Below are 27,860 nucleotides of genomic sequence, written 5' to 3'. Positions count from 1 at the left end.
ATACACAAAAATAAACTCAAAATGGATTAAAGACCTAAATGTAAGACCAGACACTATAAAACTCTTAGAGGAAAACATAGGCAGAACACTCTATGACATAAATCACAGCAAGATCCTTTTTGACCCACCTCCTAGAGAAATGAAAATAAAAACAAAAATAAACACAGGGGATCTCATGAAACTTAAAAGCTTTTGCACAGCAAAGGAAAATATAAACAAGATGAAAAGAGAACCCTCAGAATGGGAGAAAATATTTACAAATGAAGCAACTGACAAAGGATTAATCTCCAAAATTTACAAGCAGCTCATGCATCTCAACATTAAAAAAACAAAAAACCCAATCCAAAACTGGGCAGAAGACCTAAATAGACATTTCTCCAAAGAAGATATACAGATTGCCAACAAACACATGAAAGGATGCTCAACATCACTAATCCCTAGAGAAACGCAAATCAAAACTACAATGAGGTATCACCTCACACCAGTCAGAATGGCCATCATCAAAAAATCTACAGACAATAAATGCTGGAGAGGATGTGGAGAAAAGGGAACCCTCTTGCACTGTTGGTGGGAATGTAAACTGATACAGCCACTATGGAGAACAGTATGGAGGTTCCTTAAAAAAACTAAAAATAGAACTACCATACGACCCAGCAATCCCACTACTGGGCATATACTCTGAGAAAACCATAATTCAAAAAGAGTCATGTACCACAATGTTCATTGCAGCTCTATTTACAATAGCCAGGACATGGAAGCAACCTACGTGTCCACTGACAGATGAATGGATAAAGAAGATGTGGCACATATATACAATGGAATATTACTCAGCCATAAAATGAAATGAAATTGAGTTATTTGTAGTGAGGTGGATGGACCTAGAGTCTGTCATACAGAATGAAGTAAGTCAGAAAGAGAAAAACAAATACCATATGCTAACACATATATATGGAATCTAAAAAAAAAAAGGTTCTGAAGAACCTAGCGGCAGGACAGGAATAAAGACGCAGACATAGAGAATGGAGTTGAGGACACAGGGAGGGGAAAGGGTAAGCTGGGAGAAAGTGAGAGAGTGACACGGAAATATATACACTACCAAATGTAAAACAGATAGCTAGTGGGAAGCAGCCACGTAGCACAGGGAGATCACCTCGGTGCTTTGTGACCATCTAGAGGGGTGGGATAGGGAAGGTGGGAGGGAGACACAAGAGGGAGGGGATACGGGGATATATGTATATGTATAGCTGATTCACTTCGTTATATAGCAGAAACTAACACACCATTGTACTCCAATAAAGATGTTAAAAAAAAAATGTTAGCAAACTAGAAATAATAGGGAAATTCCTGGAAGAAACATTTGCATTTGATATGATTATCTACATAAGAAAATTAAGAGACCATCTAGGCAAGCTATTTGTCTTTTTTTTAAATTATGGATACAAAGTCAAATAAAATTAGTGTATTTGAACACCACCAACAATAAGTTAGGAAATGTAGTTTTAATGTCTTACTCCAAGTAGCTAACAAAAAATAACATTCCATAGAATAAATCTAACAAAAGATCTGCAAATGCTTTATGAGGACAAGTTTCATACTTTATTGAAGGATATAAAGGAAGACCAGTTGGAGAGGTATACCACGTTCATGGATGGGAAAATGCACTATAATAAAGATGGAAATGTTGAAGGTTAATCTATACAATCAATATAATTTCAAAGATTTTTGTTCATAAAACTTGACAAACAGACCTTAATATTCACAAAGAAATGTTGAAGCCCAGAATAGGCAAGACAATTTTGAATAAGAAGAACAGGGATGAAACACCTATAAGATGTGAAGACTGGTTATAAAACTTAAGTAAATAAGAGTTGATTTGGTGAAGAAAGAGATAATTAGAAAAATGTAAAAAATAATTACAAAACCAATCCAGAATATGACAGACAATATTCACAATGAATAAAGCTAGAATATATTAAAAGCTCTTAAAATTAATAGGGAAAAGACAAAACTGAGTAGAAAAATGGCAACAGCAATTTACACTAGAGGGAACACAAATTAACTATAAATATTTTGAAAATGTGCTTAGGGAACTGCAGGGTTTTTCTTTTTAAGCCGTATCATCAAACTCTCTAAGTTTTTGTAGCGATGTGGAAATTTTGAATTTTTGTATTTCTGGTTGGAGGGAAAGTTTTTACAATCACTTGGCAAAGGAATTTGGAGGTATCTGCTGCATTGCATTGATTCTAAGATGCCTCTCCCTGATCTCCACCCCCTACCCCCATACACACACATTTTAACATTTCTGAAATGCAGATCCAATTTACAATTGTTGGTGTCTTAAGATTTTGAATGATAGCATTTTGGGTACAACTTACATTAAATGTCCTCTCAGTTTTAATAAAATATGTAATAAAGTTGAAAAAAAGAATATATATAAAGTATATAAAGCTATAAGTAGATAATACGAACGTAATGAAGAAGATACACATAGGACATTAGCAAGATGGCAGACTAGGAGGTCTCAATCCTAGAACCCCCAAAAAACAACTACTAAAGTTTTTATCTTTGAGGTGTTCTTCGTCCCGTATAGTTTGTGCCCTACGAATCACTGTTTTGGCTTCTTTGATGTAACAGGCTTCTCTCAGATATCTTGTGTACTATTTTCCTACTGCTGCACAAATCACCACAAATGTAGTGGCTTAAGACACCACAGGTTTCTTGACTTACAGCTCTGGAGTCAGAGTCCTCAAATCAGGGTGTCAGCAGGGCTGCTTCCTCATGCAGAATCTGCTTCCTTGCCTTTTCTGGCCTCCAGAGGCTGCCCACAGGCCTTGGCTCATGCCCTTCTTCCATCGTCAAAGACAGCAGTGCAGCATCTTCAAATACTTCTCCACCTGACCTCTGAATCCCTCATCACATCTTCTTTCCTCCTACTGACCCTTATGATTATATTGCGGCCACTTGGAAAATCCAGAATAATCTCCCCATCTCAGGGCCTTTAACTTAATCACACCCACAAAGTCCCTCTAGCCACATAAAGTGACATGCTCAGTTTCTGGGATTAGAACAAAGACACAGTTGGGGCCTTTATTCAGACCACAGCTATAACCTTGGATTGTTTGCTGATGAGGATGATTTCTCACATCAATCTTCATCCTCTGACTGCCGTCCTGAACAAAGATACTTACACTGAAAAGTGAATAAACAATGATTTAACTTTCACATAGGAGGTTCTCCCTCATGTATTGATTTTCTATTACTGCATAACAAACTCCCACGAACTTAGCAGCTTAAAGCAATATACACTGATTTTCTCAGTTTCTGTGGCTTGAGTCAGAAATCGATTTAACTGGTCCTCTACTCAGTCTTAGAGGGCTAAAATCGATGTATTGGCCAAGGCGTCATCTCCCCTATGCTCAGGATGCTCTTAAAAGCCCCTACATTTGTTTCTTATCTCACAGTTTCCTTGTGGCTGGGACCAAGGTCCCTGATTGCTTGCTGGCTGTTGGTGGGGATTGCTCTCGGCTCTTAGAAGCCACCCTCAGGTCCCAGCCACGTGGCCATCCACAGTGAGGCAGCTTACTTCTTCGAAGCCAGCAGAAATTTCTCTCTCCAGTCTGCTAAGGAGTCATATCAGGTAATAATCACAGAATGATTCAACCATCACCTTCGCCATGTAACACAACCCAATCAAGGGAGTGACTCACAGGTCTGATCACACTCAAGGAGAGCGGGTTACCCAGGGTGTGTCCTCCAGAGGGTGGGAATCTTGAGGCCATCATAGAACCCTGCCTACAACACCATGCATTAATTTTGAATCCTTCTTTTAGAAAAAGAAGTTTAAAATTTTTAAATGGAAGCTGAGCTCTTAAATTTTTCCTAGTACTATTTTTATTTCTTAATACCTTTAAAATCATGGGCTAAGAACGGGGGTGGGATAAGGGAAAGAAGGCAATGTTTATCGATTACCAAATATGTGCCAAGTACTGTGCTAGGTCCTATACTTATTCCATGTCAGAGAAAAGAGCTGCATTCAAACCGATGTACTGTAAGAAATGTGACCAAAGCAAGTATTAAGAGTGCTCTTAAGGCTTTTAAGTACAGATAAGAAAATCAGACAATCATAACAAATGCCATTAAATTGATAGGCTAAAACTAGTGCTTCAAAATTTTCCTAAATATGTGACCGGGTATGCTTTTGATGGTCTTGGGAAACAAATACTCCACATTTTCCAGTGCAATGAACTTTTTATTTTTAAAGCAAAACAGATTTCATTGCACAGAATTTAAAACATACCGTAGCTTATGTAACTAAATTTAATGGCCTAAAATATTTTCTCCTAAATCACGCTGCACATATTTTATTAATCTATGAATAAAATTTATTCCAGGATGGTACTGTACATATTTAATCACAGTCAAATCTTTCTTCATCTAGAAGATCAAATATAGCTAATATTGCTTAGAAAACAGAAACTACAGAGGGCTTTAGAATTAAGAAATATTTTAAACCACATTTAAATTCAAATACTACTTAACACAATTTTCACCCTGAAGTGGCGAGGAGAAGTTTGAAGTACTGGCTTTGTTCAGAGCAACCAAGATAAAAACACCAAATAATTTCAGTTTTCAAAATGATTTTATTAAATATTTAGAGACCTGAATTAAGGTTTCTGGCAATATGGCAATGCTAGAATACATGTAGCAAATTATAAGTTGAAAACTAACTCAAAATTATGATAGCTATTTTTAATTGCTACCTCTCTGTTACCTAAACAAATATAGGCTGATAATATAGCCGAAAAACTACAAATATGAAAGTTAAATATTAGAAAAATAACTCATAATATAGAAAAGAAACATGAGTTATTTCACTGATGTAAAAATGCACTAAAATCTTGTGTTCATAAATAAGATACTCTAATAACATATGCCTAAAATTCAAAAGGGAACTCTATTATAAATCATAAAATTTCCAAGGAGCCTTTTGGCCTAAAATGCTTTCATTCTTGGTCTCAGCCCAGATAAATATTTTGGAAAACTGGAAGAAAAATTGTATTTCACAGTTGTTTGAGGTGTCTGAACATGGTTGGAAAAAGAAGATATTTTTCCCATTCTTTTTTGGGCGCTTTGCCACTCATTCACACATGGCATAAATTTAAACTTTCAATTGGCATGGACAAAATCCTCTATGAGGAAATCACAATCCAGAAATAAAAGCTGGAAATTTCTGATTTCTGAAGGCGAGCACAGAACAACACCTGCAGAACCCTGTTTCCTCAAGGGTGAGCTAGGTTTCACTCCAGCCAGGTGTCCGCACTGCTAGGTAAAGCCCAACCAAGGCTTTTCGGCAACGGAGACATCATGTGAAAGCCCCTTAGAAGGAAGTAAACTAAATGAACAGTATACATCATTCCTATAAAATTTTTTAAAAAAAGAAATATATATATATATACACACACACACACACGTGGGATCAGAAGCTGGAATCAAAAAGAACTCAGTGGCTTCCAGTAACGGCAGTCTAGGCAGTACACGCCAACTCTCTCTCTCTCTCTCTCTCTCAGCTGTCTTTGCAGCTGGGCAAGACAAAAAGTTGCTTGAAAGCATCCAAACGCTATCAAGGCAGTGAAAACCTACAGGACTGCAGAGACGCAGACCTACACTAGGCGAGCCTAGCACGTGGGACCGCTTTCCCCACAGGGATGCCTGCGGACGAGGCAATCGGAGCTGAGCAGGGCTTTCAGAAGGATCGCAGGGAAAGGGAGCTCAGGACCTAAAGAGGAGAAGGGGCCCCGCTGAGCCCTCCTGGCTTTGGGCGAGGCTAGAATCTGGAACTGAATCCAATTTCAAAATCTCAAGCCCCTTCTGGAGCACAGTGATCCAGGATCATATGTACTTCCACCCACCTTCCAGAAGCAAAAATAAATCCATTCTGAAGGGAAATCAACATCACCCTCCTTCAAGGAATCTATTTTCCACATACAATGTCAACACACAAAACACCACCAGTCAGGAATCCTAGAAGAGAAGTCAGCATCACGAAACACAGAAGCAGACCAAATCAATCAACTTATCAGACAGACTTTATAAGAAAATCAAAGATGAGACTCAGAATTCTGTCAGAAAATTAGAAAAAATAATTTCAAATACCAGATGGAAATTCTAGAACTGAAAAAAAAAAAAAAAAACCCTACCGAAATTGAGAATTGAATGAATGGGTTTAAAAAATTAGACACCTCTAAAGAAAAAAATTGGTAAGCTGTAATATAGGTTAGAAATACCCACAATGAAGAGACAAAGATGTTAGAAAAAACCAGGAAAGAACATGATTGAAAGTTTTCTAAAACTGATAAATATTTTTATGTCATTAATGTTGAACAACTCCACAGCACAGAATCATCTGCGCCAACAAAATCATCACCATCCATGTTGTGGGAAACTCCCTAAGACAGATAACCCCATATCTTCAATAAATCGCAAAAGAAAAAAAAGAGATGAAGTGTAAACCTAAGAATTCAAGCGACTTCAGAAACAGGTCAACCAATCACAACATGGGGACCGTACGTAACTGGATCACAATTCAAACAAACAGTCTTGGGAAAAAACAACTGTGACATCCATAAGACAATTGGAAACCTGAACTCTAAGTAGATATGAAGATACTAGAAAATTATTGTTTTGTTTGTTCTTAGGTTCAATAATGATTTGTGATTATGTTAGAAAAAAGCTCTTATCTTTTGGCAGTAACTGACATATTTACAGATAAAATGATAGAATGACCGAAATATGCTTAAAATAATACAGATTGGGTAAGTAAATGGGTTATATATTAAAGCAAATTTGCCATGAGTTAATTATTGAAACAGGTGATGGATTTATGCAAGTTCATTATACTTTTCAGTTTACTTTTGCCTGGCTTCAAAATTCTCCATAATAATAAGGTTTTATATAATTATCAGTAAGCTTGACCATCTTTATTGTTTACTTGTCCATTTTAATTGCTTCTATGATATAGCTTTGTTTTGCCTATTACTTATACATTTGTGGAGCTCATTATTAGAAAAATTGGCCCTTTTTCCATTAGTATCAGAATTTTGTTTATGGCTGTTTTGTGGCATAGCTTTCCATTTTAAAGTAGTCAAATTTATCAATGTATTCTTTTATAAATGCATGTCATACTTGAAAAGGCACCCTTCCCTATCCCGAGTTCATAACATTCATCCAGGGTTTCTTTATTACTTCATGATTTCACTTTCTCCCCCTCCACATTTAAATTCCAACCCACTTGGAATTTATTTGGGTATTAGAGTGAGACTAGGATCAAACTATTTTTTTTTCCAATAGCTACCAATTGTCCCAACACTATTTACTGAATAATCCATCTTTCTATTGATTTGAAATGTTGCCTTTTATCATATCACTATAAATTCCCTTATATATCTTGAGTATATTTCTGTTACTGTTCCATTGGTTTTCTATCTCAAACCAGTAGTATTGTTTTAATTACTGCATCTTATATTTTAATGTTATTTGTTGAATTTTTAAAATTTTTTTCTCCTACCTATTTTTGTATGTTTATTCTTCCTCATATACTTCCAATGACTTTCAAGTTTCTTTAAAAAATTCTTATAGAATTTTAATTGACTGCATCATCATTAATTGATATGTAGGCAAAACTGTTACCCTTATACTAAGCCTTTCTATCCAAGAACAAAAATCATTTTTCTAGCAATTCAAACCTTCCATCTCTTGGTATGTCTCAATTTAGAGGGTCTGGTACATAGCAATCATGGGTAAATGTCTACTGAATGAATGACTCCATTGTACCAGTATTTGGGGGATTAAGTGTCATTAGTAGAGAAGTTCGAAAACTTTCAGAAGTCAGTGGAGTTTATAAACTGAAGACATTTTGATGTTACAGAAAAAAATCCAGTGCTTTTTACTAATTAGAACCTTCAATTGGTATCTGTTTTGTACACCTGATATTTAGAATGACCTTAAAGCTCTGTACAATTCCAAGGTATCTTTAGAATTGCAATAAATAAACACATATAATTTAATATTAATTTACCATAAAAGGTACTTTGACTCCTATTCCTTTGAAAATTGATGGTTTACATGGGTACACAGAAGAGGGAAAACAGTGAGTTGGGAAACTAGCTAATACATTATTGTATTAAATTAGAAGAGAGGTAATGACATAAACTAAGCTAATGGCAACAGAAATAGATTAATTAAACAAGGTGAAAAAAAGAAACGAGTCTAAAAGGATCCCAGAGTCTGAGCTACGGTGGCAGAGAATAATGATACCAACAACAGAAATGGGCCAATTATGAGGTTAGCCAGTTTTGAGGAAGAAAAGAATTTTAATTTAAAACAGGTTGAGGGACTTTCCAGGTGGTCCAGTGGCTGAGAATCCGCCTTGCAATGCAGGGGACACGGGTTTGACCCCTGGCTGGGGAGCTAAGATCCCACGTGCCGCGGGGCAACTGGGCCCGTGCGCCCTGGAGCCCACACATCTCAACTACTGAGCCCGTGCACCACAACTAGAGAGAATCCTGCAACGAACAGCCCGCGCGCCGCAGTGAAGACCCAGCGCAGCCTAAATAAATAAACAAACAAACAAACAAACAAACAAACAAAACAGGCTGAATTGGAAGTAAAGCACAAAGTCCAGTGCACAATAATGACGACGTTCTAGAGGCGGGGCTAAGATAGTCACTTGACAGTCCTATGTCCAGAGACGAGGATGAAGCTCTGGGAATCAGTGTTATATGAACAATGTGTTTATTTGAACCCATCTAACCACTTAACAACAGCTAAGTGAAGTGCCACTGCTCACTGTTATTCTAGTCATCACTTTTTTTAAAAAGAAAGAAATCAAAATATAAAAATATTTTGATCAAATAAAAAATACACGAAAAATGCTGTAATCCTCTTTTTTAAAAACTCAATTATAGAAAGCTGAAGAAGACCACTCAGTCCTGGTAACTGAGCTTTACAACCAGTGATGCCAAGAATCAAGCAGGGAAATGCCCAAGATGCTTACTTTAGGTTTGATTAGAGAACTGGGGGAAAAGGGGACACTATCACATAAATCATAAACAAACAATCCTTCTAAAATCACCAAAATTAATTGCTAAAGAAGAAAAACAAGGTGAAGCTTGTGCTAGTTTTATACTGACAGGCGTATCTATAGAATTATAATACACATCTCACATGAAGTAAAAAAAAAAAATCAGGCTTTGAGTTTCAAATTCCACTGCAAGACATCAGCCAGCTTCATAATCCACCTTTTACTCAGTTTTTGAGACAAAGTGATGTTAATGTTATTTCACACCACTCTCTGAGCCCATGTGTAAGTTCAGCAAAGATTAATTAAAACTCTAATCATTAGGCTCCATTAATCTAAGCCAAGTACCCGTAACTCTGTAATAGGAAGCTTCAAAATGTATGACTTCCACTGTACCTGACACCTTAATGAATTTTGGTGACACAGAACATAACACAAACCTAATTTGAAATCTTTCATTAACTTGCTCCATTTTATTTGACGGCATCCATTATAGTAAGTTTTCAATGTGTCATACTTCAAAATAAACCCGGAAAATATCATTTATAATTTATATTTTTCATTAAGTTGGACTTGCTCTATTCCAAATTAGGTATTTTACCATACTATGTATTCTTCACAGTGTAACATTTACTGTTTCAAATCCCATCTTTCCAACACTCTTTTTACAACATCTCAGCGCCCTATCCTAAAAGATTAGAAACTTTGCCGTGAAAAAAAAAAAAAAAAGTTTAAATGTATTCATCTGAAAGGAGACAGAAAAAGTGAATAATGCCTTTAATCTAGTTTTGACTCCACTGAGCACTTAAAGTTGGGTGGATACACATACACACAGATAACATAAGGGATCACATTTGAAATATAAATAGTGTATTTTTAAAATAGTTTGTGGTGATTTATATATCCTGTATCATAGATATTTCAGATTAAAGATTCCATCTAAAATAGACATTTTCTGGGAGTTACTCCATGGGAATTCCAGAGGAACACTGTAATGTTTATATTCGTTGGAATATGTATCCACAAGAAATTGAACTCAGCATGGAAACTAAAATAAGCCTTTCAAGTATTTAAAATAAATTTTCCACCATCATCCCAAGGTGAAAAGTGACTTCTGATCATGTTTTCATTCCTTTCCAAGTATATACTGCAAAGAATTTCTCATTAGGAAGGCTTTACATATTACATACCATGACCTGATGATATTTCCTGATGATGGCTTTAAGCCACTTAAACTTTGCCTCCTTGTTAAATACTCTTGTGAGGTATATGAGAGTCGGCTTCTGGACCTGTGTGGAAAATTTAACAGCCAAATTTTATCTGACTCAATGATGGAACCTAAGGTACTCAAATTTGCTAAGAAAGGAGCAGCGCTTGATAACTACTCGGTATCAACAGATTGATCATCTAAAGCACTGCTCTAACTTTTATTGCTCTCGTACACAAAAACCTTCAGTGCTTCACCGCTGAAAATAAACTCAGCCTCCGTAACTCGCTGTCCTTCACCACCTCGCTCAACCTCGACTCTCTGAGCCTCAGAGCAAAAACCCCACCCCCGCCGGCCGGAGGGCCCGCACTCCCAGCGCGTTGCGCCTTCCTGACTCCCATTTACACTGCCTCCTGCTCCCAGAACGGCCATCCCTACGGCCCCTCCTTCCGTCTACAGGAAGCACAGTGCCTTCGAGCCTACCCCATTCTACTCGACGAACATCAGCCTCTCCTGAGCATATCCGGTAGAAACGGTTTCTTCCTCGCGGCATCGTTTTGCGTGTTCCCCTCCCACGACGGCTCCTGAAGGGGCTGAACCGAGACATTAGGACAGCTACTCAGCAACTGAACACGAAACTCTGGAGCGTGGACAAGACAGCTGCTGCCCGGACGTGCTGCGACCGCTTGGTGGCTCTTTCTGCTGGTTTTGCTGCAGATGTTCTCTGTGCAGGTTTAACTTATACATGTAAATGTGGCATTTGCCTGCTACCGCAGCAGCAGGCTGTAAGGAATTGAATAGAGCTGTATGTCTAAGGCCAAGTGATTTCTAGGAACATGAAGTGACTTGAAACAGTCTAATTCTGGTCCCACCCTAGAGCAAAAACAAAGAGCTAAGTAGTGAATGATAGCAGGAAGAAAGTCCAACTGCAACTGTTTTTATCCTCTCCTCCTCTTTATGATGACTGAAGGTTTGTGAATGAGATAGATTATACGTTGTTTTCCTAGAATGTCTGGACAATTCTCTGATTTCCTAAAAACCGGTAATAACTCCAGGAATTAGACTAGTGGGCTATAAAATCAGGAATGATGTATACTGAAATCAATCTGATCCAGATAGGCTCACATCAAAATTACTTTCACACAGAGAATAAAACTCATTGTTCATGAGAGTTAGTGGATGAAAGCCTCATAATAGCTAGAAAATAAAAACCTTGAAAATTTTTCCTTCCCTTTATTGCTGCAATTAGTTTTAACTAAGAAATGGCAATGACAAATAACTGCTGATTATCCCCTAAGATGTAATAAAAAATATCTTTTAAAAATTTGGTAAGTGATACAATGAACTTATGAAAAAACATAATAAATTTGTTTGTAGTCATATGCAGTTTACTGGAATGAAAACTTCAGGTTAAAAGATTAGCGTAGGGACTTCCCTGGTGGCACAGTGGTTAAGAATCCTCCTGCCAATGCAGGTGACACAGGTTCAATCCCTGGTCCGGCAAGATCCCACATGCCACAGAGCAACTAAGCCTGTGCTCAACTACCGAGCCTGCGTGCCGCAACTCAACTACTGAGCCTACGCTCTAGAGCCTGCAAGCCACAACTACTGAGCCCACGTGCCACAACTACTGAAGCTCGCACACCTAGAGCCCGTGCTCCGCAACAAGAGAAGCCACTGCAATGAGAAGCCCGGGCACCGCAATGAAGAGTAGCCCCCGCTCGCTGCAACTAGAGAAAGCCCTTGCGCAGCAATGAAGACCCAACACAGCCAAAAATAAATTAAAAAAATAAAAATAAAAATAAAAAAAAGATCAGTGTAGATTAAAACTCATCCCATAATTAAACCTCATTCTGAAAAGTAACAGACCTAGAGTGTCAAAGTTATTCTATAAATTACAAAAAAGAAAAGAAGTGCTAACACAGATACATACTTTATGTGCTTACATGACCATTTTAGACTTAACACCAACCAAAAACTGAAAATGTCCAATCAAATATCTGTGAACAGAAAAAAAATCGTTTCATTTAGAAACTCTTATTAAATATTTATGCTTTTTAAACCTCTTTTTAACTCTCAATACAGATTTCCGGCCCAACAGAATTAACCTAATTAAAAAACATGAAAAACGGCTTTTAATTTAAGGACACCGCCTGTATAGAAGAACACTGATGCCTGTTTGTTGGTTTCAGATATGAAATCAAATAGCACGGCACATGGGCACAGAACTTACTTGCTTCATGACAATTCTATTAATGAGTTTCCCATAATGCCCCAAGCAGAGCTCATTATCGTTTTCTGACCTAAAATTTAGATGGGAAACTATTTTGAAAACCAGTACAAATGCTACATCTGTATTCTGAGTAGCAAGAATAATAATTATATACCACAAACATTACAAACATGTGCTAAGTGCCAGGCCCATGACCTTGCACTTTCCTATGGGCCTCACCTAACCTTCACAGCCATCTGGTGAAGGAGGCACTATTATCATCCCCATTTAACGGAAGAGAAAACTGGGGCCCAAAGCGGCTGAGTAATTCACCATGAAGTCAGCTGGCTCAAGTGTGTATTTTCCAACACTGTATTTGCTGCATAAACTTAAAAGTTACTCTACAGGGAATGTAATGGAAATAATATTTCAATACGTACCTATTCCCCACAGGGAGAAAGGAATTCTTAAAAGAGAAGTGAAGGAATATTGGCAATATCACATACTAGTAGAGAAAGAATTTTATTTTTGAAAATAGAAAAATTAACTAAATAATATTTTTAAATACAGTGTACCAATATTTTCATATATTTGGCTTAGAATACCTAGAATGCAGTAACTGAAGTGTCTGCCTTCATCTGTTTTAAAAACATGAACATTTTTGGAAATCAGTACCGATCTGTTTTTATTTATATGTGAATAAGAGTACTTTGAAGAATACAACACTAAAGAGTACTATCAAATTCTGCAGCTTTATTGTATTCATTGCCTGCGTATGTACATACCTAGAAGTCCTTCTAAATGATTTACACCCAGAGACTGATGCAGATTTCAACAATGGTTTGACTGTAAAACTGATTCTTCCCACTTGCTTTGTATATTTTATCTGAAGTACATTCCAATCTTCTTTCACCTGTTCCCATGGCTAGCGTTTTAATACAGTGCCACTGGCTTTCAGACTGAAAACATCGCAGAATGTCAGACCAGTTTAAGGGGCCCAATGAGAAGATCATGAAAAGAGAGACATCCGAGCAAAGTGTGATCTGCCAGAATTTCACACCATTCTTCCAGGTAGTCCAGAGATCATCTTATAGGATAAAACCAGTTCTGAAAGCAAAGGAGCAGCCATTATGCCTGAGTACTAACTGCTCTTTACCCGTTGGTGGCTGTGGAATTTTCTGTACTGCTACTTTTTATGGATTCCAACAAGTTTTTAATTCTTTCACTTGCAGGCTTCTTTTTCTTCTTGGCAAGAGACGTACTATTTGCTACAGAAGGTAGCAGCAGGGCTGCCAGCCCCCAGGGCTGATTATTAGATGGCGAAAGGCGATCTCTATCTTCCTGATGTAAAATCCAGGCACTTTCTCTGGCCAGATCTATAAATTTTTGCAGCTGACTTTGACTTACATTTTTGCTAATGTTGAGAGAAGTTTCAAAAGGATTCTGAATGTGCAGTGGAGAAGATTCAGGTTTGTTTTGTTCCCTTCCCTATAGATAATTACAAGGAAGAAAAAGATGTATAAATATATGAAGGGCTCAGATATAAAAACTGTTTGGTTTAATAAAACGTCAAAAATGCATAAAATACCAGCATTAACTTTACAGAGTAAAGAATTTCTTCCCCAAGGGGACTGGGTATATATGCATGTTATGAGTTAGTGTATATGTGTGTGTGTACTTCGGACTGATTTTTTCCACTGTAGTTTTATGAATATTCTTTAGAGAAAAATAAATTAGCTTTATTAGCTATGGATGCTGATGTCACTGCTCCGATGAGAGGTGTCTGGACTGAGTCAACCAATAAAAGTATTTTTAAAATAACACAACATTTACCTAACAGAATAGAGCTGGGAAGGAAAAAAAATATGAAAAAGAAAAATGGCAGAAAATAAGATACAGTTATGTTTGAAACTTGCTAAAAACATACTTATTACAGTGGGAATAGAAGCACACAAAATCAGAAGCCTTAAATTAAATATAGTAATTAATGTTGCACAAGTATGAAATGAGAAAGGAAGAGAAGGAACAAAGGATTATTCATTTAAAAACACTAGACGTTTCCCATCTACATTCCTAAAGATCCAACTTAAAGCTCTGCCAGGTAAGATACAGAAATAAAAAGAAAAGCTAGAGCTACGAGCCACACAAACATCAGTGATCCACTAGCCCATATCATCTTTTCCTCTCCCGAATGATACCACATATAGGACTCAGATATTGCAAAACCAGTAGTCAGGTCTCCAGTGCGAGCAGCCCCTGTTAATTCCCTAACTCCTCTCAAGCCACTGCCCAGCAGGGTCCTGCCTGACCATCATCTCTGAACCTTAAGGGGTAAGGGTACAGAAAGGGTGAAGAACTCCCTATGTTCCGTGCCCTTTTCCTCCTAGACTGCAGTCCAGAGCTCTGTGCCTCTACCCTCTCCCAACCCCACACTTTCTTTCTTTTTTATTTGTTAAAAACAAGACCTCCATGAGCAGGATAAGGGTTAGGGAAGAATGAAAAAAGGAGAGGTGAAGAAACAAAAACAGAATATCTGAGTATGTGTTTTACGAAGCCAGTCTTCTAAGGGCTGTAACCAGATACCCACATGCTGAGCAGAACAGACCCGGAGCGCCATCTCAAGTATCTCCCACGTGCAAACAAGTTTTGCTCAGGGTTTACTCTGATAGATTCTCTTTATGGAAAATGTCTGTCATTCCAGCTACTCAGATGAACCCAAATCATAATTCACTTGCCTAAGTAATTTAAACCCTAAGGGCTCAAACTGAGGGAATCATTAAAATCTATCTTTGGGACTAGGTATTCTGTTTCTTTCATAGAAACCCAAATCCAGTTTAAAGAGAACTATATGTAAAATCATGCTCTCTAAAAAACTTTCAGAACATATTCCACATTTTCAAGGACACAGTATTAGTAGTAAGTGACACAAAGTTACTTGGCAAAGTGACAAAGGCAGATGTTGAAAAGAGGTGGCCGTTGCTCCTCCAGACACTAGATGACTGGTCTTAGCCAAGTCATGCATCTCCACTAGGGCACCAGTTTTCTCATTACTCTCTATCACCATAGAGGTGACACGCAATGACATTTGTTACGGTGCTTTGAAAACTAAACTCGTTAAATATTAGTGCAGTAGAAGACCATATACCTAATAACCAAACATTGAAACAGTATTTACCTGTCGAATATTAATGGAATTTTTATTGAATGCGAAATTTCCAAAATATTCAAAAAATTCTTTCAGTAGTAATTCTGTAAGAAAATAAAACAAGGAAAATAATAAGAAAGTCTGTTTCAGTGCAAAAAGGAACAAAGAAAAAGAAAACACCTACCTAGTGTTTCTGCGTTTCCTGAAGGTTTAATTCTACTGAAGTCGCGAACAAATGTACAGTTGTGGCCTTCTATTATACACTTATCTTCTGCATCTTAAATAAACAGAAAGGAAAAATATTTAACATTCTATTTCAAAGATATTCCCTACTTCAGAAATCTATAATCACATAAATCAAAGTTATAGATAAATGTGTCCTATTATTAGTCAGTGTTTTTTATATATAGTATAGATGGTTAGTAGGATTAAAACTCCATTAAAAAAGATTTGAGAGCAATTTTACTTCGGTAAAATTAACTTCACATGTACTTTAGCAAACTAGAATTGTCTATCAACACTCGATGATTCCTAATCTATCTTTTGAGGTCATCAGTTTTCTAGCTGAAAATGAGGACAGTTCCCATCTTTCACCAACTTAAATCTTGGCACTATCTTTGATCAATAATATTTAATTTAGATTTCCATGTTAATTCTTATCACCCTTTTGTGCGTTTACTTTCAACAATTCATCCACGATACGTACAAATTGAATGTTCTAAGAATTTTGAAAACCTTCCAGTAATTTCTAAGATGCAGGCCTCTAGAGTGACTGGGATTCAGTACCACATTTAACAGCACAGTGGACTTAAACATTCACCTTTCCTAACAGTATTTACGTCTTCAGAGGTAATCCTTTCCTTAGTTATCAATAAACATACAGCTACCATGAAATCCCGCAACCATTTTAACCTACCTTCCACTGCACAACGTGCAGGCAAATTCCCATTCTGAAAAGTCTAATCAATGGCCACCTAAAAACGGCTTTCGCCTTCCCTAACGCCAAGCTGGCGCTCCAGCCTTTCTGCTCCGTGCTCCATCGGCACTTGCCCGACTGTGCTATGACTGCGTGCATGCTGTCTGCTCCCTTACCCCGGTCTGGGGCTACAGAGGCCACTGTCCAATCAAGGCAGTGATGACCTTCCCTCCCCCCCCCACGCCCCCGTCCAGTCCACAACGACAGAGTCCAGCGTACAGCGGGCACATAACCAAGCATCTGAATGATCGCTGGTATTTGACTTTGAGTGCTTATCTGTAACAGCCAGAAAGAAATTTAGAAAGAGATAAACAAGGTTCCTTCAAACTTCTGTCTCCCCTTTTTTATGATTTTGGTTATTTTTTGGTTAAGACCTGAGTTACTGACTTAAGTATTCAAAAAGCATTCCAGATTCTACCATTAATTCTAGATTCTAAAATTAATTGCTATTAATTTTAGTAGCAAATTTTATGTACTCTACTCTACAACTGAAGAACTTATATACAGTTCCACTTAGATCTACTTTGTATGGGACCTGGGCATATGTTTTATTATTTCAAATTATCAACAGTTTGTATTTTTTGTGACACAGGCCAGTCACATATATTGATGCTCTTTTAGCTGCTATGTCCTTTTTTTCCCCCAGAAATATAATTCTAATAGAAAAATGAGATCCACATTAAAGTATTTCTACATTAAAGTATTTCTAGGAATGTACAGTGATGAAAAACAGACTATGTCTACGACTGCTGGTCTTCACTAAAAGAGTTTTTAACAAAGTAGTAAAACTTAAAGGACAAAAATTATCCTCTGATTTAAGATATGGCCATTTTTGTTTTTTCAAAATCCCCAAGGCATTCAAACCTACGAAACAACTCAGCTGTTAAAGTCTTCCCCTTTTTTCTCTCGCCCCTGTTTTTCTGCTATTAAACTATCACCCAAACAACAGCTACACAGTCCAATATAACAGCCACTAGACACATGCGGCCATTAAGATTAAAAATTCAGTTCCTCAGTCACACTAACCATATTTCAAGTGCCTGATAGCCACAGATAACAAGTGGCTGCCCTAATGTACAACATGATCACAGAAGTTCTACTGGACGGTGCTGCCACAGAGAAGCGGTTCTCAACCTACTCAGACGTAAGATACCCTATTACTGTTCGTTAATTCCCGTGGCAATGACTTTCTTCTTAAATGTACTGTATCAAACACTGGCAAAAATTCTTAACTAAATACAAACTTTCTCAGCTGTGGAAAAAATAGCCATGTAAGCACCTTAACTCATAATAGAGTTCTTCCCCTTAAGTGAACTTAAAAACTATATGAAAAAAATTAAGATTATGTATTTGCTAAATTTGATTTTCTTGCTTCCTTTGGAAATCTTTAGATTCTCAATGATCGGTACAGCAATTACTGTTTTTCAACATGATACATATGACAAATGAAATTCACTGAATAACATTCTCACAGACATATCCAGAATGATAAACGTACCCAAATTTTTCAGGGAACTAATATTGAACTACCATAACTCATAATCTGCCAGAGAGATCACGACCGGCAAGAGCTGGTATATATATTGATAGATTACTAGGGGCTGCAGTAGAGATAATCGTATCTATGGGGTTATATAATTATTTAGGTTAATCTTCCTGTTCGAAAGAGCCAAAATCAACACTGCACCAGCCACAGGCATTTCTAACAAACAACCTGAAGCGGACAGGCATCTAAATAAGGGACGTAACAACAGGCATCAAGTTTACATGAAAGCTGATTAATTTTTCTTTGGTAACAAATCCTTTATAATGTCCTACTTTTATAAGAGTTTACTGGAAATAAACTTGAATAGCTACAATTATATAACTAACTCCACTCAGCTTCTATTATAACTTTTAGCAGCACCAAGCCTTCCAGTATGCCACGGGTCAGTAGTAACTGAATGAGAGAAGCCAGCAGGCGATAGGTGACTCTGCTCTGCTCACTGGCGAGGCTGACTCTGTAATATTGGGGGGGGGGGGGGGGACACACTCAGGCAGTTGCCATTTTGCTTCCTTCTAGCCCACCCGGCCAGAGTGATTTCTGAAAATGCACATCCAAGGGAGCGCCTCTCAAGTGCTTGGATCTAACTCTGTGAAGACTCTGAGTGTCATGGTTATACCCCCTTCGAAAGCAGCTTTAATACCTCGTAGCTCACTCGACTCTAGAATAATTCCTACTTAGTGCTGTTCCTCACACATGTGCACCTGGAACACAGACTACTTACTATCAATCACCCGCGCTAATCTATAATCTACAGGCAAGGCCAAGTCCTTCTACGCGCCCCCATCACGCCGCGTGCCCCAGTGACACTCAGCCCCTCTGGGCGGCAGCCTACACGCTGGTTCAGAGCACGCGCTCCGGGGTAAAGATGGCAAAATAAACTCGGGCGTCTACCTTCATCCCCTCCCAAAGCACCACTGAAAGGACAGTAAAATGACATAAAATCTTACAGGTGGAGCCAAGAAGAGCCAAGAGCAACCACCATCTTTAAGACGAAGAACAGACGGGCAAGCAGCAGTGACGCAGGCGGTGTGGACACACTGGGCCCTAAAGCAGCAGTGAGGAAAGCCAAGGAGAAACCAGACGTCCAGGCAGAGCTCCCAGCGGCTCAGAGGCTGAAGCGCCAGGTCCGGCCCGGACACCTAACGGTGACAGAAGCGCTGAGACCCTCCCCCGACCCCAGGTCCCTTCCCGACGGAAAATGTCACGTTTACCCTGGAGACGGGAGAAGAAGGAACCTCTAGACTGGGAGATGCAAGACACAGCTGAGGGTGGGAAAATTATTCTAAATGCAGTAAATGGCATGATAAATGGCACGATAAATGGCACGATAAATGGCATGATAAATGGCAAAGTTTCAGCATGGCAGTAGCCAGGCCGTTTCTGCCAGAAAAAAGATGGAAAGAGTCCTTTCTGGAGAGCCGGAAGCCCCAGAGGAATGAGCCGGAGATGGGGCTCTAAAGCCCCAGCGAACAGCCCGGCCGGGCCCTAGATCGTGTGTCACAGCCAACAAGCTCCACCTGGGCTCAGACTCAGATTAGCTTTTTAGTTTCTAGTTCAAACATGAGCAGAAATTCAAAGATTACCAGACACCTGCGGAAGGCGTCTAACATGAGACTAAACAAAATAAAATGAAAAACTATTGTTAAAAAACAGAGGCTAGGTAAAGGAGAATTCATTAACAGAATATTTGATGCTTCTATTTTGAGAAAAGATTTATTGAGATGACTCGTGGCAAGTTTGAGACTCAATTAATGTTAAGTACATGACAAACTAAGCAAACAAAAATAAATAAGGAATATTAAAAACTATTAACTCGGGCTTCCCTGGTGGTGCAGTGGTTGAGAATCTGCCTGCCAATGCAGGGGACACGGGTTCGAGCCCTGGTCTGGGAAGATCCCACATGCCGCGGAGCAACTAGGCCCGTGAGCCACAATTACTGAGCCTGCGTGTCTGGAGCCTGTGCTCCACAACAAGAGAGGCCGCGACAGTGAAAGGCCCGCGCACCACGATGAAGAGTGGCCCCCGTTTGCCGCAACTAGAAAAAGCCCTCGCACAGAAACGAAGACCCAACACAGCCATAAATAAATAAATAAATAATTAATTTAAAAAAAAAAAAAAACAACTATTAACTCCAAAAAAATATACAAAGTTGGGCAGGAAAGGAAATTAATTCTAGTTTACTCCATGGATCAGATATGAAGAGTGCTTCCATAGTCACAATAGTGTAAACAGTGCACAGCAAGGTCATGCTATAGCTGTAGTCACAATACGAGGGATGGAAAATACGTGTGTATGTGTGAGGGCCCTCAGGAGGAAGAGTTATTCCTCCTCTTCCATAAAGGGAAGTCACAGACGGTGCCGAATGCTAAAAAAAAAAAAAGGAAAATCAAGAAACAGCTATTCAGGACTTTATTTTGGAAATATGGTTTAAAATATTAAACAGATCAGGTAAGAGAGTTAAAAGTGGCCGCCTACAGTGAGAGACTGAAGGAGTAGAAGGCACAGGCCCAGAGGGCGAGTCACAGTCACAAAGTCTGCAGTAACCATGCGCATCTGTAACTCCGCTAGAACTGAACTTTAAAAGCCACGGTCCTTTTCATCAGCCACTATCAAGGGAGTGAAGGGAACCAGCGTGTACGTATTTGAGATACACAGATACGCATATACATACAGAACACGTGACCAAGGACTCACATGCAGAATATGTAAAGAATTCCAACGAATGAATAAGAAAATGACAGATAATCCAACAGAAAAATAAGCGAAAGACTTACAGAAACTTCACAAGAGATACCCAAATGGCTAATACATATATGAAAAGGTGCTCAATGTTATTAGTCACCGGGGAAAAGAAAATCAAAATGAACCGTGATGCCACGACACATGCAATTAGAAGAACTACCAGGCTTCCCTGGTGGCACAGTGGTTGAGAATCTGCCTGCCAATGCAGGGGACACGGGTTCGAGCCCTGGTCTGGGAGGATCCCACATGCCGCGGAGCAACTGGGCCCGTGAGCCACAACTACTGAGCCTGCGCTCCGCAACAAGAGAGGCCACGACAGTGAGAGGCCCGCGCACCGAGATGAAGAGTGGCCCCCGCTCGCCACAACTAGAGAGAGCCCTCGCACAGAAACTAAGAAAAATAAAGGAATTCCTTTAAAAAAAAAAAAAAAAAAAAAAAAAGAACTACCATAAAAAAAGATAATCCCAGGTGTTGGCAAAGACCAACAGCATTTACAACTTGTATATTAGGCCTGCGGGAGTTCACACTTTGGAAAACTGTTTGGCAGTGTCTCTACCAAAGCTCAATATACCCGAAGCCTGAGACTCAGAAACTCTACTCCTCAGATACACTGGACAGAAATGAGTACCTGTGTTCAGTTCTCACCAAAAGAAATGTGCCAGCACAGTCACACTAGCACTACCTGTCATAGTTCCAGACTACAAATTACCCAAATGTCCACCAAAAATAGAATTAAAAAAACTTTTGGAATATTCATATAACAGAATACTACATAGCAATGGAAATGAATGGTCCACAAATGCACTAATAAGATGAATGCATCTCCTAAACACAATGTTGAGAGGGGAAAGCCAGACACAGAAGAATATGTACTCTGTGATACCTTTTACATAAGAGACACGAACAGGTAAGATTCATCTACGCTGTCAGAAGAGACTGGGCTGGGGGAAGGTGTACAGTGACCGGAAAGGAGCGCGGCTGGTACTTCTAGGTGCTTTATCCAATCTGGGTGGCGGTTACAGAGGTGTGTTCAGTTTGCGAAAATCTATACACACACACACACACACACACACACATATATATATATGCACTTTGATGTGTATTATATTTCAGCTCTGAAAAGTGCTTGCATTTGAATTCTGGCTCTAGCGTGTTCTAACTATGTGAACTTAGGAAATGGAGATGATGCATAAAATTTTTTAGCCAAGTGCCCGGCACTCAGTAAATTGTTACTGGGTCACAGAAAGCTAGCAACTAAAGCTCTCTTCTGTGCTGGGGTCTCCGCATCAAATTTGCTGAAAATGCTACCCAGTCGTTTCTTCCTCAAACCTTTAATTCGTCATAGGAAAGAAAAACAGGAATCCTAAACAAAAGAACTCTAATCAAACAACTGATTATAAGAGGAAGATGCTATATTAAAAGCATTAAACACAGAAGTAAATATAACAAAGGTAGCAAAGCCAAAAAAAGGGCAGAAAATGCAAGAAAATAAGACACATGGGGGAAAGTAGTAGCGACTAAGAAAAGATAAAGAAACAAAAATTCAAGAATAACCAAAATACGAAAGTTGCCATCATGCTCAGTACAAAAGAGCCTTCAACTTTAAAATGTTCATCCAATCATTTCAATCTATTTACTGAACTTCTCTAAGCCAGGAGCAGAAAATGCAGAGACGAGACGAATCAGACAGCCTGCCCTAGAAAAGCTTGGCCAAGGCAGGCAGGTAAAAGAACGACAACAATCCACCAGCTGTTACAATCCAGGTGCGCTCCAGGTACTTGGAAGCCGACAAGGCACCGCCTCCTGGGAGGGAGCGGGGAGAGAGAAGCCAGGAAAGACCTAACAAGCAAGCCTTTGGACTGGGCGTGTCTTCTCTGCCTTGATCATGAGGAGGTTCTCCAGGCAAGGAGAGAAGGCAGGAGGAAAGGGCCACCTCCGGCGAAGGCACAGAGATGTGCAGAAGTGCAAAGGGCTGCAGCTCCCGATCTGCACACAAGAGGGAAGGCACAAGAAGAGGAGGAAAACGAAGATCACGAAGGACCCGAAACACAAGGCTAAGAAGTCTGGACTGCAACTTCTGGATTTCAAACAGTGGTTGACAAAGTCCCAGAAGTGTTAACAGGCGCTCCAGAAATTGGCGCTGCCTTCTACTAACAAACAAGCAAGCAGGCAGGCAATCGAGTAAACGGGGTCTTACTGTCTTCTTTGTGAAACAACACAAATGACAGGCTCTACCTGAATATCAAATGAGAGGAGCAGTTTAGAAGAAAAGGACTGTAAGAGGACACAAGTCCCTCAGCTGCTTAATTACGGAGTGCCCAAGATGGCTTTGATTATTTCACGATTTAACATTGTTTTTATTCTTAGCCATATACTGTTGAATGTACATCAGTATGGGACCACTGGTTAAAGTCAGAAAGTATAAAAAACATGGATTCTGAAAAATACTTAAATGAGTAGGAAAAAAATATTTTGACAAATTCTCCTCAAAATCATCTTCACCACATCCTTCATATACATTCATCCACAAAAAATTCTTTTACAACAAGTTCAAGATTTCACTAGAACTTCAAAAACCAAAGATAAAAAAGTAGCAACAATTCTATCAAATTCGCTTTACATTTATTGGCAATTCACACCTATAATGTGCTATGTGGAAAGAAGCAACTGAAATGGCCCCAAAATTTCTCTGACCATGTTTAAAAACTAACATGAAGAATTTTCAACAACCAATTTGGTATTTTTAAGTAGAAAATGAAGGAATTCCCAAACTAGTTTTGTCTGTTTTGATGCCATAAGATGTGAATAAATTTAAATTTGGTTTAAAATAGATTTGGAATAAAAACTCAACATGTCATTTTTAATTCGTTCACAAATCATATTCTTTTTCTGAAACAATTAGTGGAAATTAAAAAAAAGATACTAGGAAATTACTGAAGGATTTCAAGAGAGAGAATACTACAATTAGACATGAATTTCCGAAAATCACTCTGTTAAGAATGGAGCAGCGGGAAGGAGAGAAGCAGTATAAACCTCCCCGGGCAGGGATGCGAGGGGCCTGAGCGCGGCAGGCTGGCAGCGCTTGTCAGACTGGAAGAGAGCAATCACGACGTTAGGCGCAGTCAGCCCCCAACATAAACCTGCCTCAATTCCTCCTCTTTTTCAGCTTCTACTCTTCCTTAGATTCGGAACTCCAAAATTCCATGATATTTCCCCAAAATGGTTTCTAGGAGAGCAGTCATAAGCATCAGGGCACACAGCAGGGATTGAACAGGAAGTGCTTTTTCCAGGTTGCTTATTGGTGAGATCTACCCATGTTTTCTGTTTGTTTCTTACCTCTTTACTAGATTGAGTTACCTGAGAACATCGTCTGTGCCAAAAATCACACCTGACACACAGTCAGTCACTAACAGATCTTCAGTGAACGAATGACACCAAACGATGAGATGGGCACCGGTGCGGACGAGGCCCTTTATTCCAACCTCAGAGTGAGACACAGCCTCAGCACTCCACCTCCCTGAAGACTTCCTACTTTCCACTAACCTGCCACATGGAGCTTTTTTTACAGCTTACTTTCAAGCTGTACCATCACTTACAGTGTTCACAGGAAAGAAGAGATTACTTCTAATTTGAATAATAAGGAAAAGTGGCATGGAAGAGAACTTAAAAGAATTTAGAGAAGAAAAGGCACATTCTAGGAAGAAAAACACACAGCATAAACGAAGGAGCTAAGAGGAAATGTTATGAACATGGTATTGGCTGAAACGTGGGAACACGTGAAGAGAAATGGTGGGAGAAGAGGTTGGAAAAATTGGATGTGGCTACAGGTGAAAATCTTAAGCACCAAGATAAGTCAACTGCTTGAGGTTTATTCTATAGGGAGTAAAATTCCTTTAAGGTGATTTTAAACAGGGACGATTCAGGGATGTACTGGCAGCAATATACAGGAGGGGCAGAAGATGCAGTGTGTATACACTTTGAGTAAATCCCTGAATTATCTTCCTTTTAGAATTTAGGACTGTCATACTTTAGAATCTCATAGAGCAGTCTATCAAAATTTCAATTTATTTAAAATATAAATTAAATAGTATACTAATTTTAAAACCATTTACCTACGATTCCTTATAAGCTTTAACCAAAAAAAAATTTAGGATCTCTGTAAAGCAATTATGATCCAATAAAGACGCTAAAACAAAAAAAACAAAAAAAATCATGAAACAGTTTTTAGTATCTCTAAGAGAAATCTGGAAATAGCTTCAGACTTGGAAAGCTATCTCTGAAGCTGGGATCCTATCAGAAGCTGCATCTGGGATATATTTTTTTCCAAGGTCATTCCAAGCTTGGTAAACCAAGGGAGAGGTTCCAACTGGCTCAGGAGATTGTAAACAACGTTGCCAACTGACACAGGACAGAACTCTCAAAAAATTCTAAAGGCCTCAGCTTCACAAATCATCTGCTCTCATGACCCCTGGTGGACATTAAGAAAATTAAAAGCTTTTAAATTTTAGATTCATAAGGCTTTGAATATACATGACCACCAACACACACACATGGTTTTGATAACACATGGTAATTCTATCCATTCAAACGTCAGAGAGAAAATAGATGCTTCTCGTCTCACCTGCAAGGGTTTTTAGGTAGTCTAGTGTTGGAAGAATAGGGGGTGATCTCCTCTGGAGAAAAAAGATGACCATCACGGTAAGGGAGAAATTTGTAATCCAAGCACCAGGAATACTACTCGTTAATGAATGTGCTCGAGCCCAGCATCGGATACTGAACACCAAGGCTCTCACTCGGGAGTCCAGGGCACCATATATATAAAGGAGTTCAGAACTCTTCAAGGCAATCCTTCAAAAGAGAAAAATAACAGGAATTTTCAAACCCCCAAATTATGATCCCAGAGTAGAATAAAACACATACCTGGGGACATATCTAAATATCTTACTCTATCTGAACATATTCAGAATAACAAGAGCAGATCATCAAAAGCATTATGTATTTGCAATATAAAATTTAACGTGAATGGTTATACTTTCATTACCCTTAAAACATTCTTTTAACTGCTGACAACCATGATGCAGTTCTAAAGCTTAAAATGTTTAAATCAAAGTCCCTAAACATGACCTAATAAGTGAAATACCACCTAAGCACTCTTTATTAACTATCAGTAAAGACACCAGCACACCTGTAAATAAGATGCTTCACACTTCAGTTGCACACCTGGATTATCTAGTCCTTTTTTTTTTTTTTGAGCTATCAGTTCATGTGTTTATTTGTTGCACCCATTGCTTTTCCAGTGTTTTTAGGGGGCATTTAAGAACCCCTATAGTAAATCGTCCAGGTATGAGTCTATAAATCTAGATCAGAGAAGATATAGACAGAATGAACAAAGTCAGCACCAGAATGTATTCGGGCTGTAGGCATTCCAGCCCGATGGTTCTGCAGATTAATAAAAATTTGAGCTGCAAGTTTATTTTTGATCTTCCTATCAGAAGTAGCTAGAAACGAAATGCGGTCATTTGTAGGATTTACACTGGCCACAAGGAGAAACATGATAATTCTTCCAGGGTAAAGATTTCCTGATAACTGAATTTCAAAAACAATTTGGTCTCATTGTAGAGTATAGGTGAAATAACATTATACTTTATCATCTAAATCAGGACACTTTAGAATGGGAAAGGGGGGTTATCTAGTCCTTTGACAGACAAGGAAAACATTCTACTTATTTTATCAAGAAAGTATAAATGTCTTAAAATTCAGCCAAAATTACTTAAGTTTAATATTTATAAAAACCACAATCCATGAAGATAAAACGTCTATTAAGAAATCAATCTTCAGAGCCTGTCTTCAATAAGTCTTCTAATCACAATGTTACAGTGCAAAGAATTATAAGAATTATTTTAAAATCAAGCTCCTACTGATCAAGACATGTTGTGTAATTACTCAGAGAACTGAGAGGGCACAACACCGGTGATTTCACAGTAGCAACTCCAACTGTCTACTAAGTACCACCATGGACGGCATTTACTTCCTGAGTTTAAGGAAGAGAGCAGAAATGTCAAATTAGAAATTCATGGTGATTAAATGTTTTATCCATGTAAATGAAGGTAAATTAAGCTGAAAAATAAATATCAAATAGTGCAAGGTATCTGATATAAAAAAACAATGTGAGTATATAAACCTGAAGCATATTAAAACAAAATTTTTAAAACTATACCAACAAGACCATGAAAATAACACTATTACAAAGATAAATGTCCTTTTAGAGACACAGATATAGAGAACAAACATATGGACACCAAGGGGGGAAAACGGCAATGGGGTGGGGATGGTGGTGTGCTGAATTGGGCGATTGGGAGTGACATGTATACACTGATGTGTATAAAACTGATGACTAATAGGAACCTGCTGTATAAACAAACAAACAAACAAACAAAAAAACAACTAATACTAAACTTTCTTTGGGTTATTTGTATGGAAATATGTTAATATAAATGTTTCGGACATTACATGAAATTTCTAAAAATCTTATATGTTCTGGTATAATGTTATAAGTCATAATTCTAGTTATTACTTTAAAATGTATATCTCAGAAATAACTAAATTTCCTTGTCAACTGCATTATTATGAACTTTCATGAAATCTTTAACCGTGGTCATTTTTAAGTCTTTTGTCATTTACAGACAGTTCTGGGTATACTCTGATGCTTTTGCAAATATGTTCCTATAAAAGGGTTTCATCTTCAAGGAATTCATGGAAAAGACTCTGACAAGTACAGGTTTCTGGTAACTGACTGTACTGCTGAACTGAATGAATAAGCATTTTCAGAACTCTAATGGAAAACTGATGAACTCATAAAAGTGCTAACAAAAGATCAAGATGGAAAAAAAAATTAATTACATGGGACTGAGTGAACTGATGAGGATGAGTATAATTTTTGTGACTTTCTGTTTGAA

General features: G+C 38.4%; 1 protein-coding gene across 3 annotated transcripts in view; it reads right to left on the bottom strand.

The window, feature by feature from the left end:
- MTPAP (mitochondrial poly(A) polymerase) overlaps positions 1-27,860 on the bottom strand; it is a 100,501-nt gene that overhangs the window by 57,271 nt on the left and 15,370 nt on the right. Inside the window, exons 6-12 of one of the 3 annotated variants that reach the window (XR_009499891.1) lie at positions 25,526-25,752; positions 15,825-15,917; positions 15,671-15,744; positions 13,281-13,983; positions 12,217-12,283; positions 10,767-10,876; positions 10,267-10,365 (exon numbers count right to left, since the gene is read on the bottom strand). Coding sequence is in view for 1 of the 3 variants with exons in the window: in XM_059909335.1 (XP_059765318.1) it covers positions 13,648-13,983; positions 15,671-15,744; positions 15,825-15,917; positions 25,526-25,752 (730 nt within the window). In the remaining 2 variants the exon portion in view is untranslated. Of the gene's footprint in view, positions 1-10,266; positions 10,366-10,766; positions 10,877-12,216; positions 12,284-12,998; positions 13,984-15,670; positions 15,745-15,824; positions 15,918-25,525; positions 25,753-27,860 lie in introns of those variants that run through there. The other 2 variants (XR_009499888.1, XM_059909335.1) reach the window with 2 other exon arrangements.

The sequence above is a fragment of the Balaenoptera ricei genome, chromosome 2 (genome assembly GCF_028023285.1).
Source record: "Balaenoptera ricei isolate mBalRic1 chromosome 2, mBalRic1.hap2, whole genome shotgun sequence".
Lineage (NCBI taxonomy): Eukaryota > Metazoa > Chordata > Mammalia > Artiodactyla > Balaenopteridae > Balaenoptera > Balaenoptera ricei.
The sequence above is the reverse complement of the archived record's forward strand: the minus strand, read 5'-3'. Positions and strand labels throughout refer to the sequence as shown.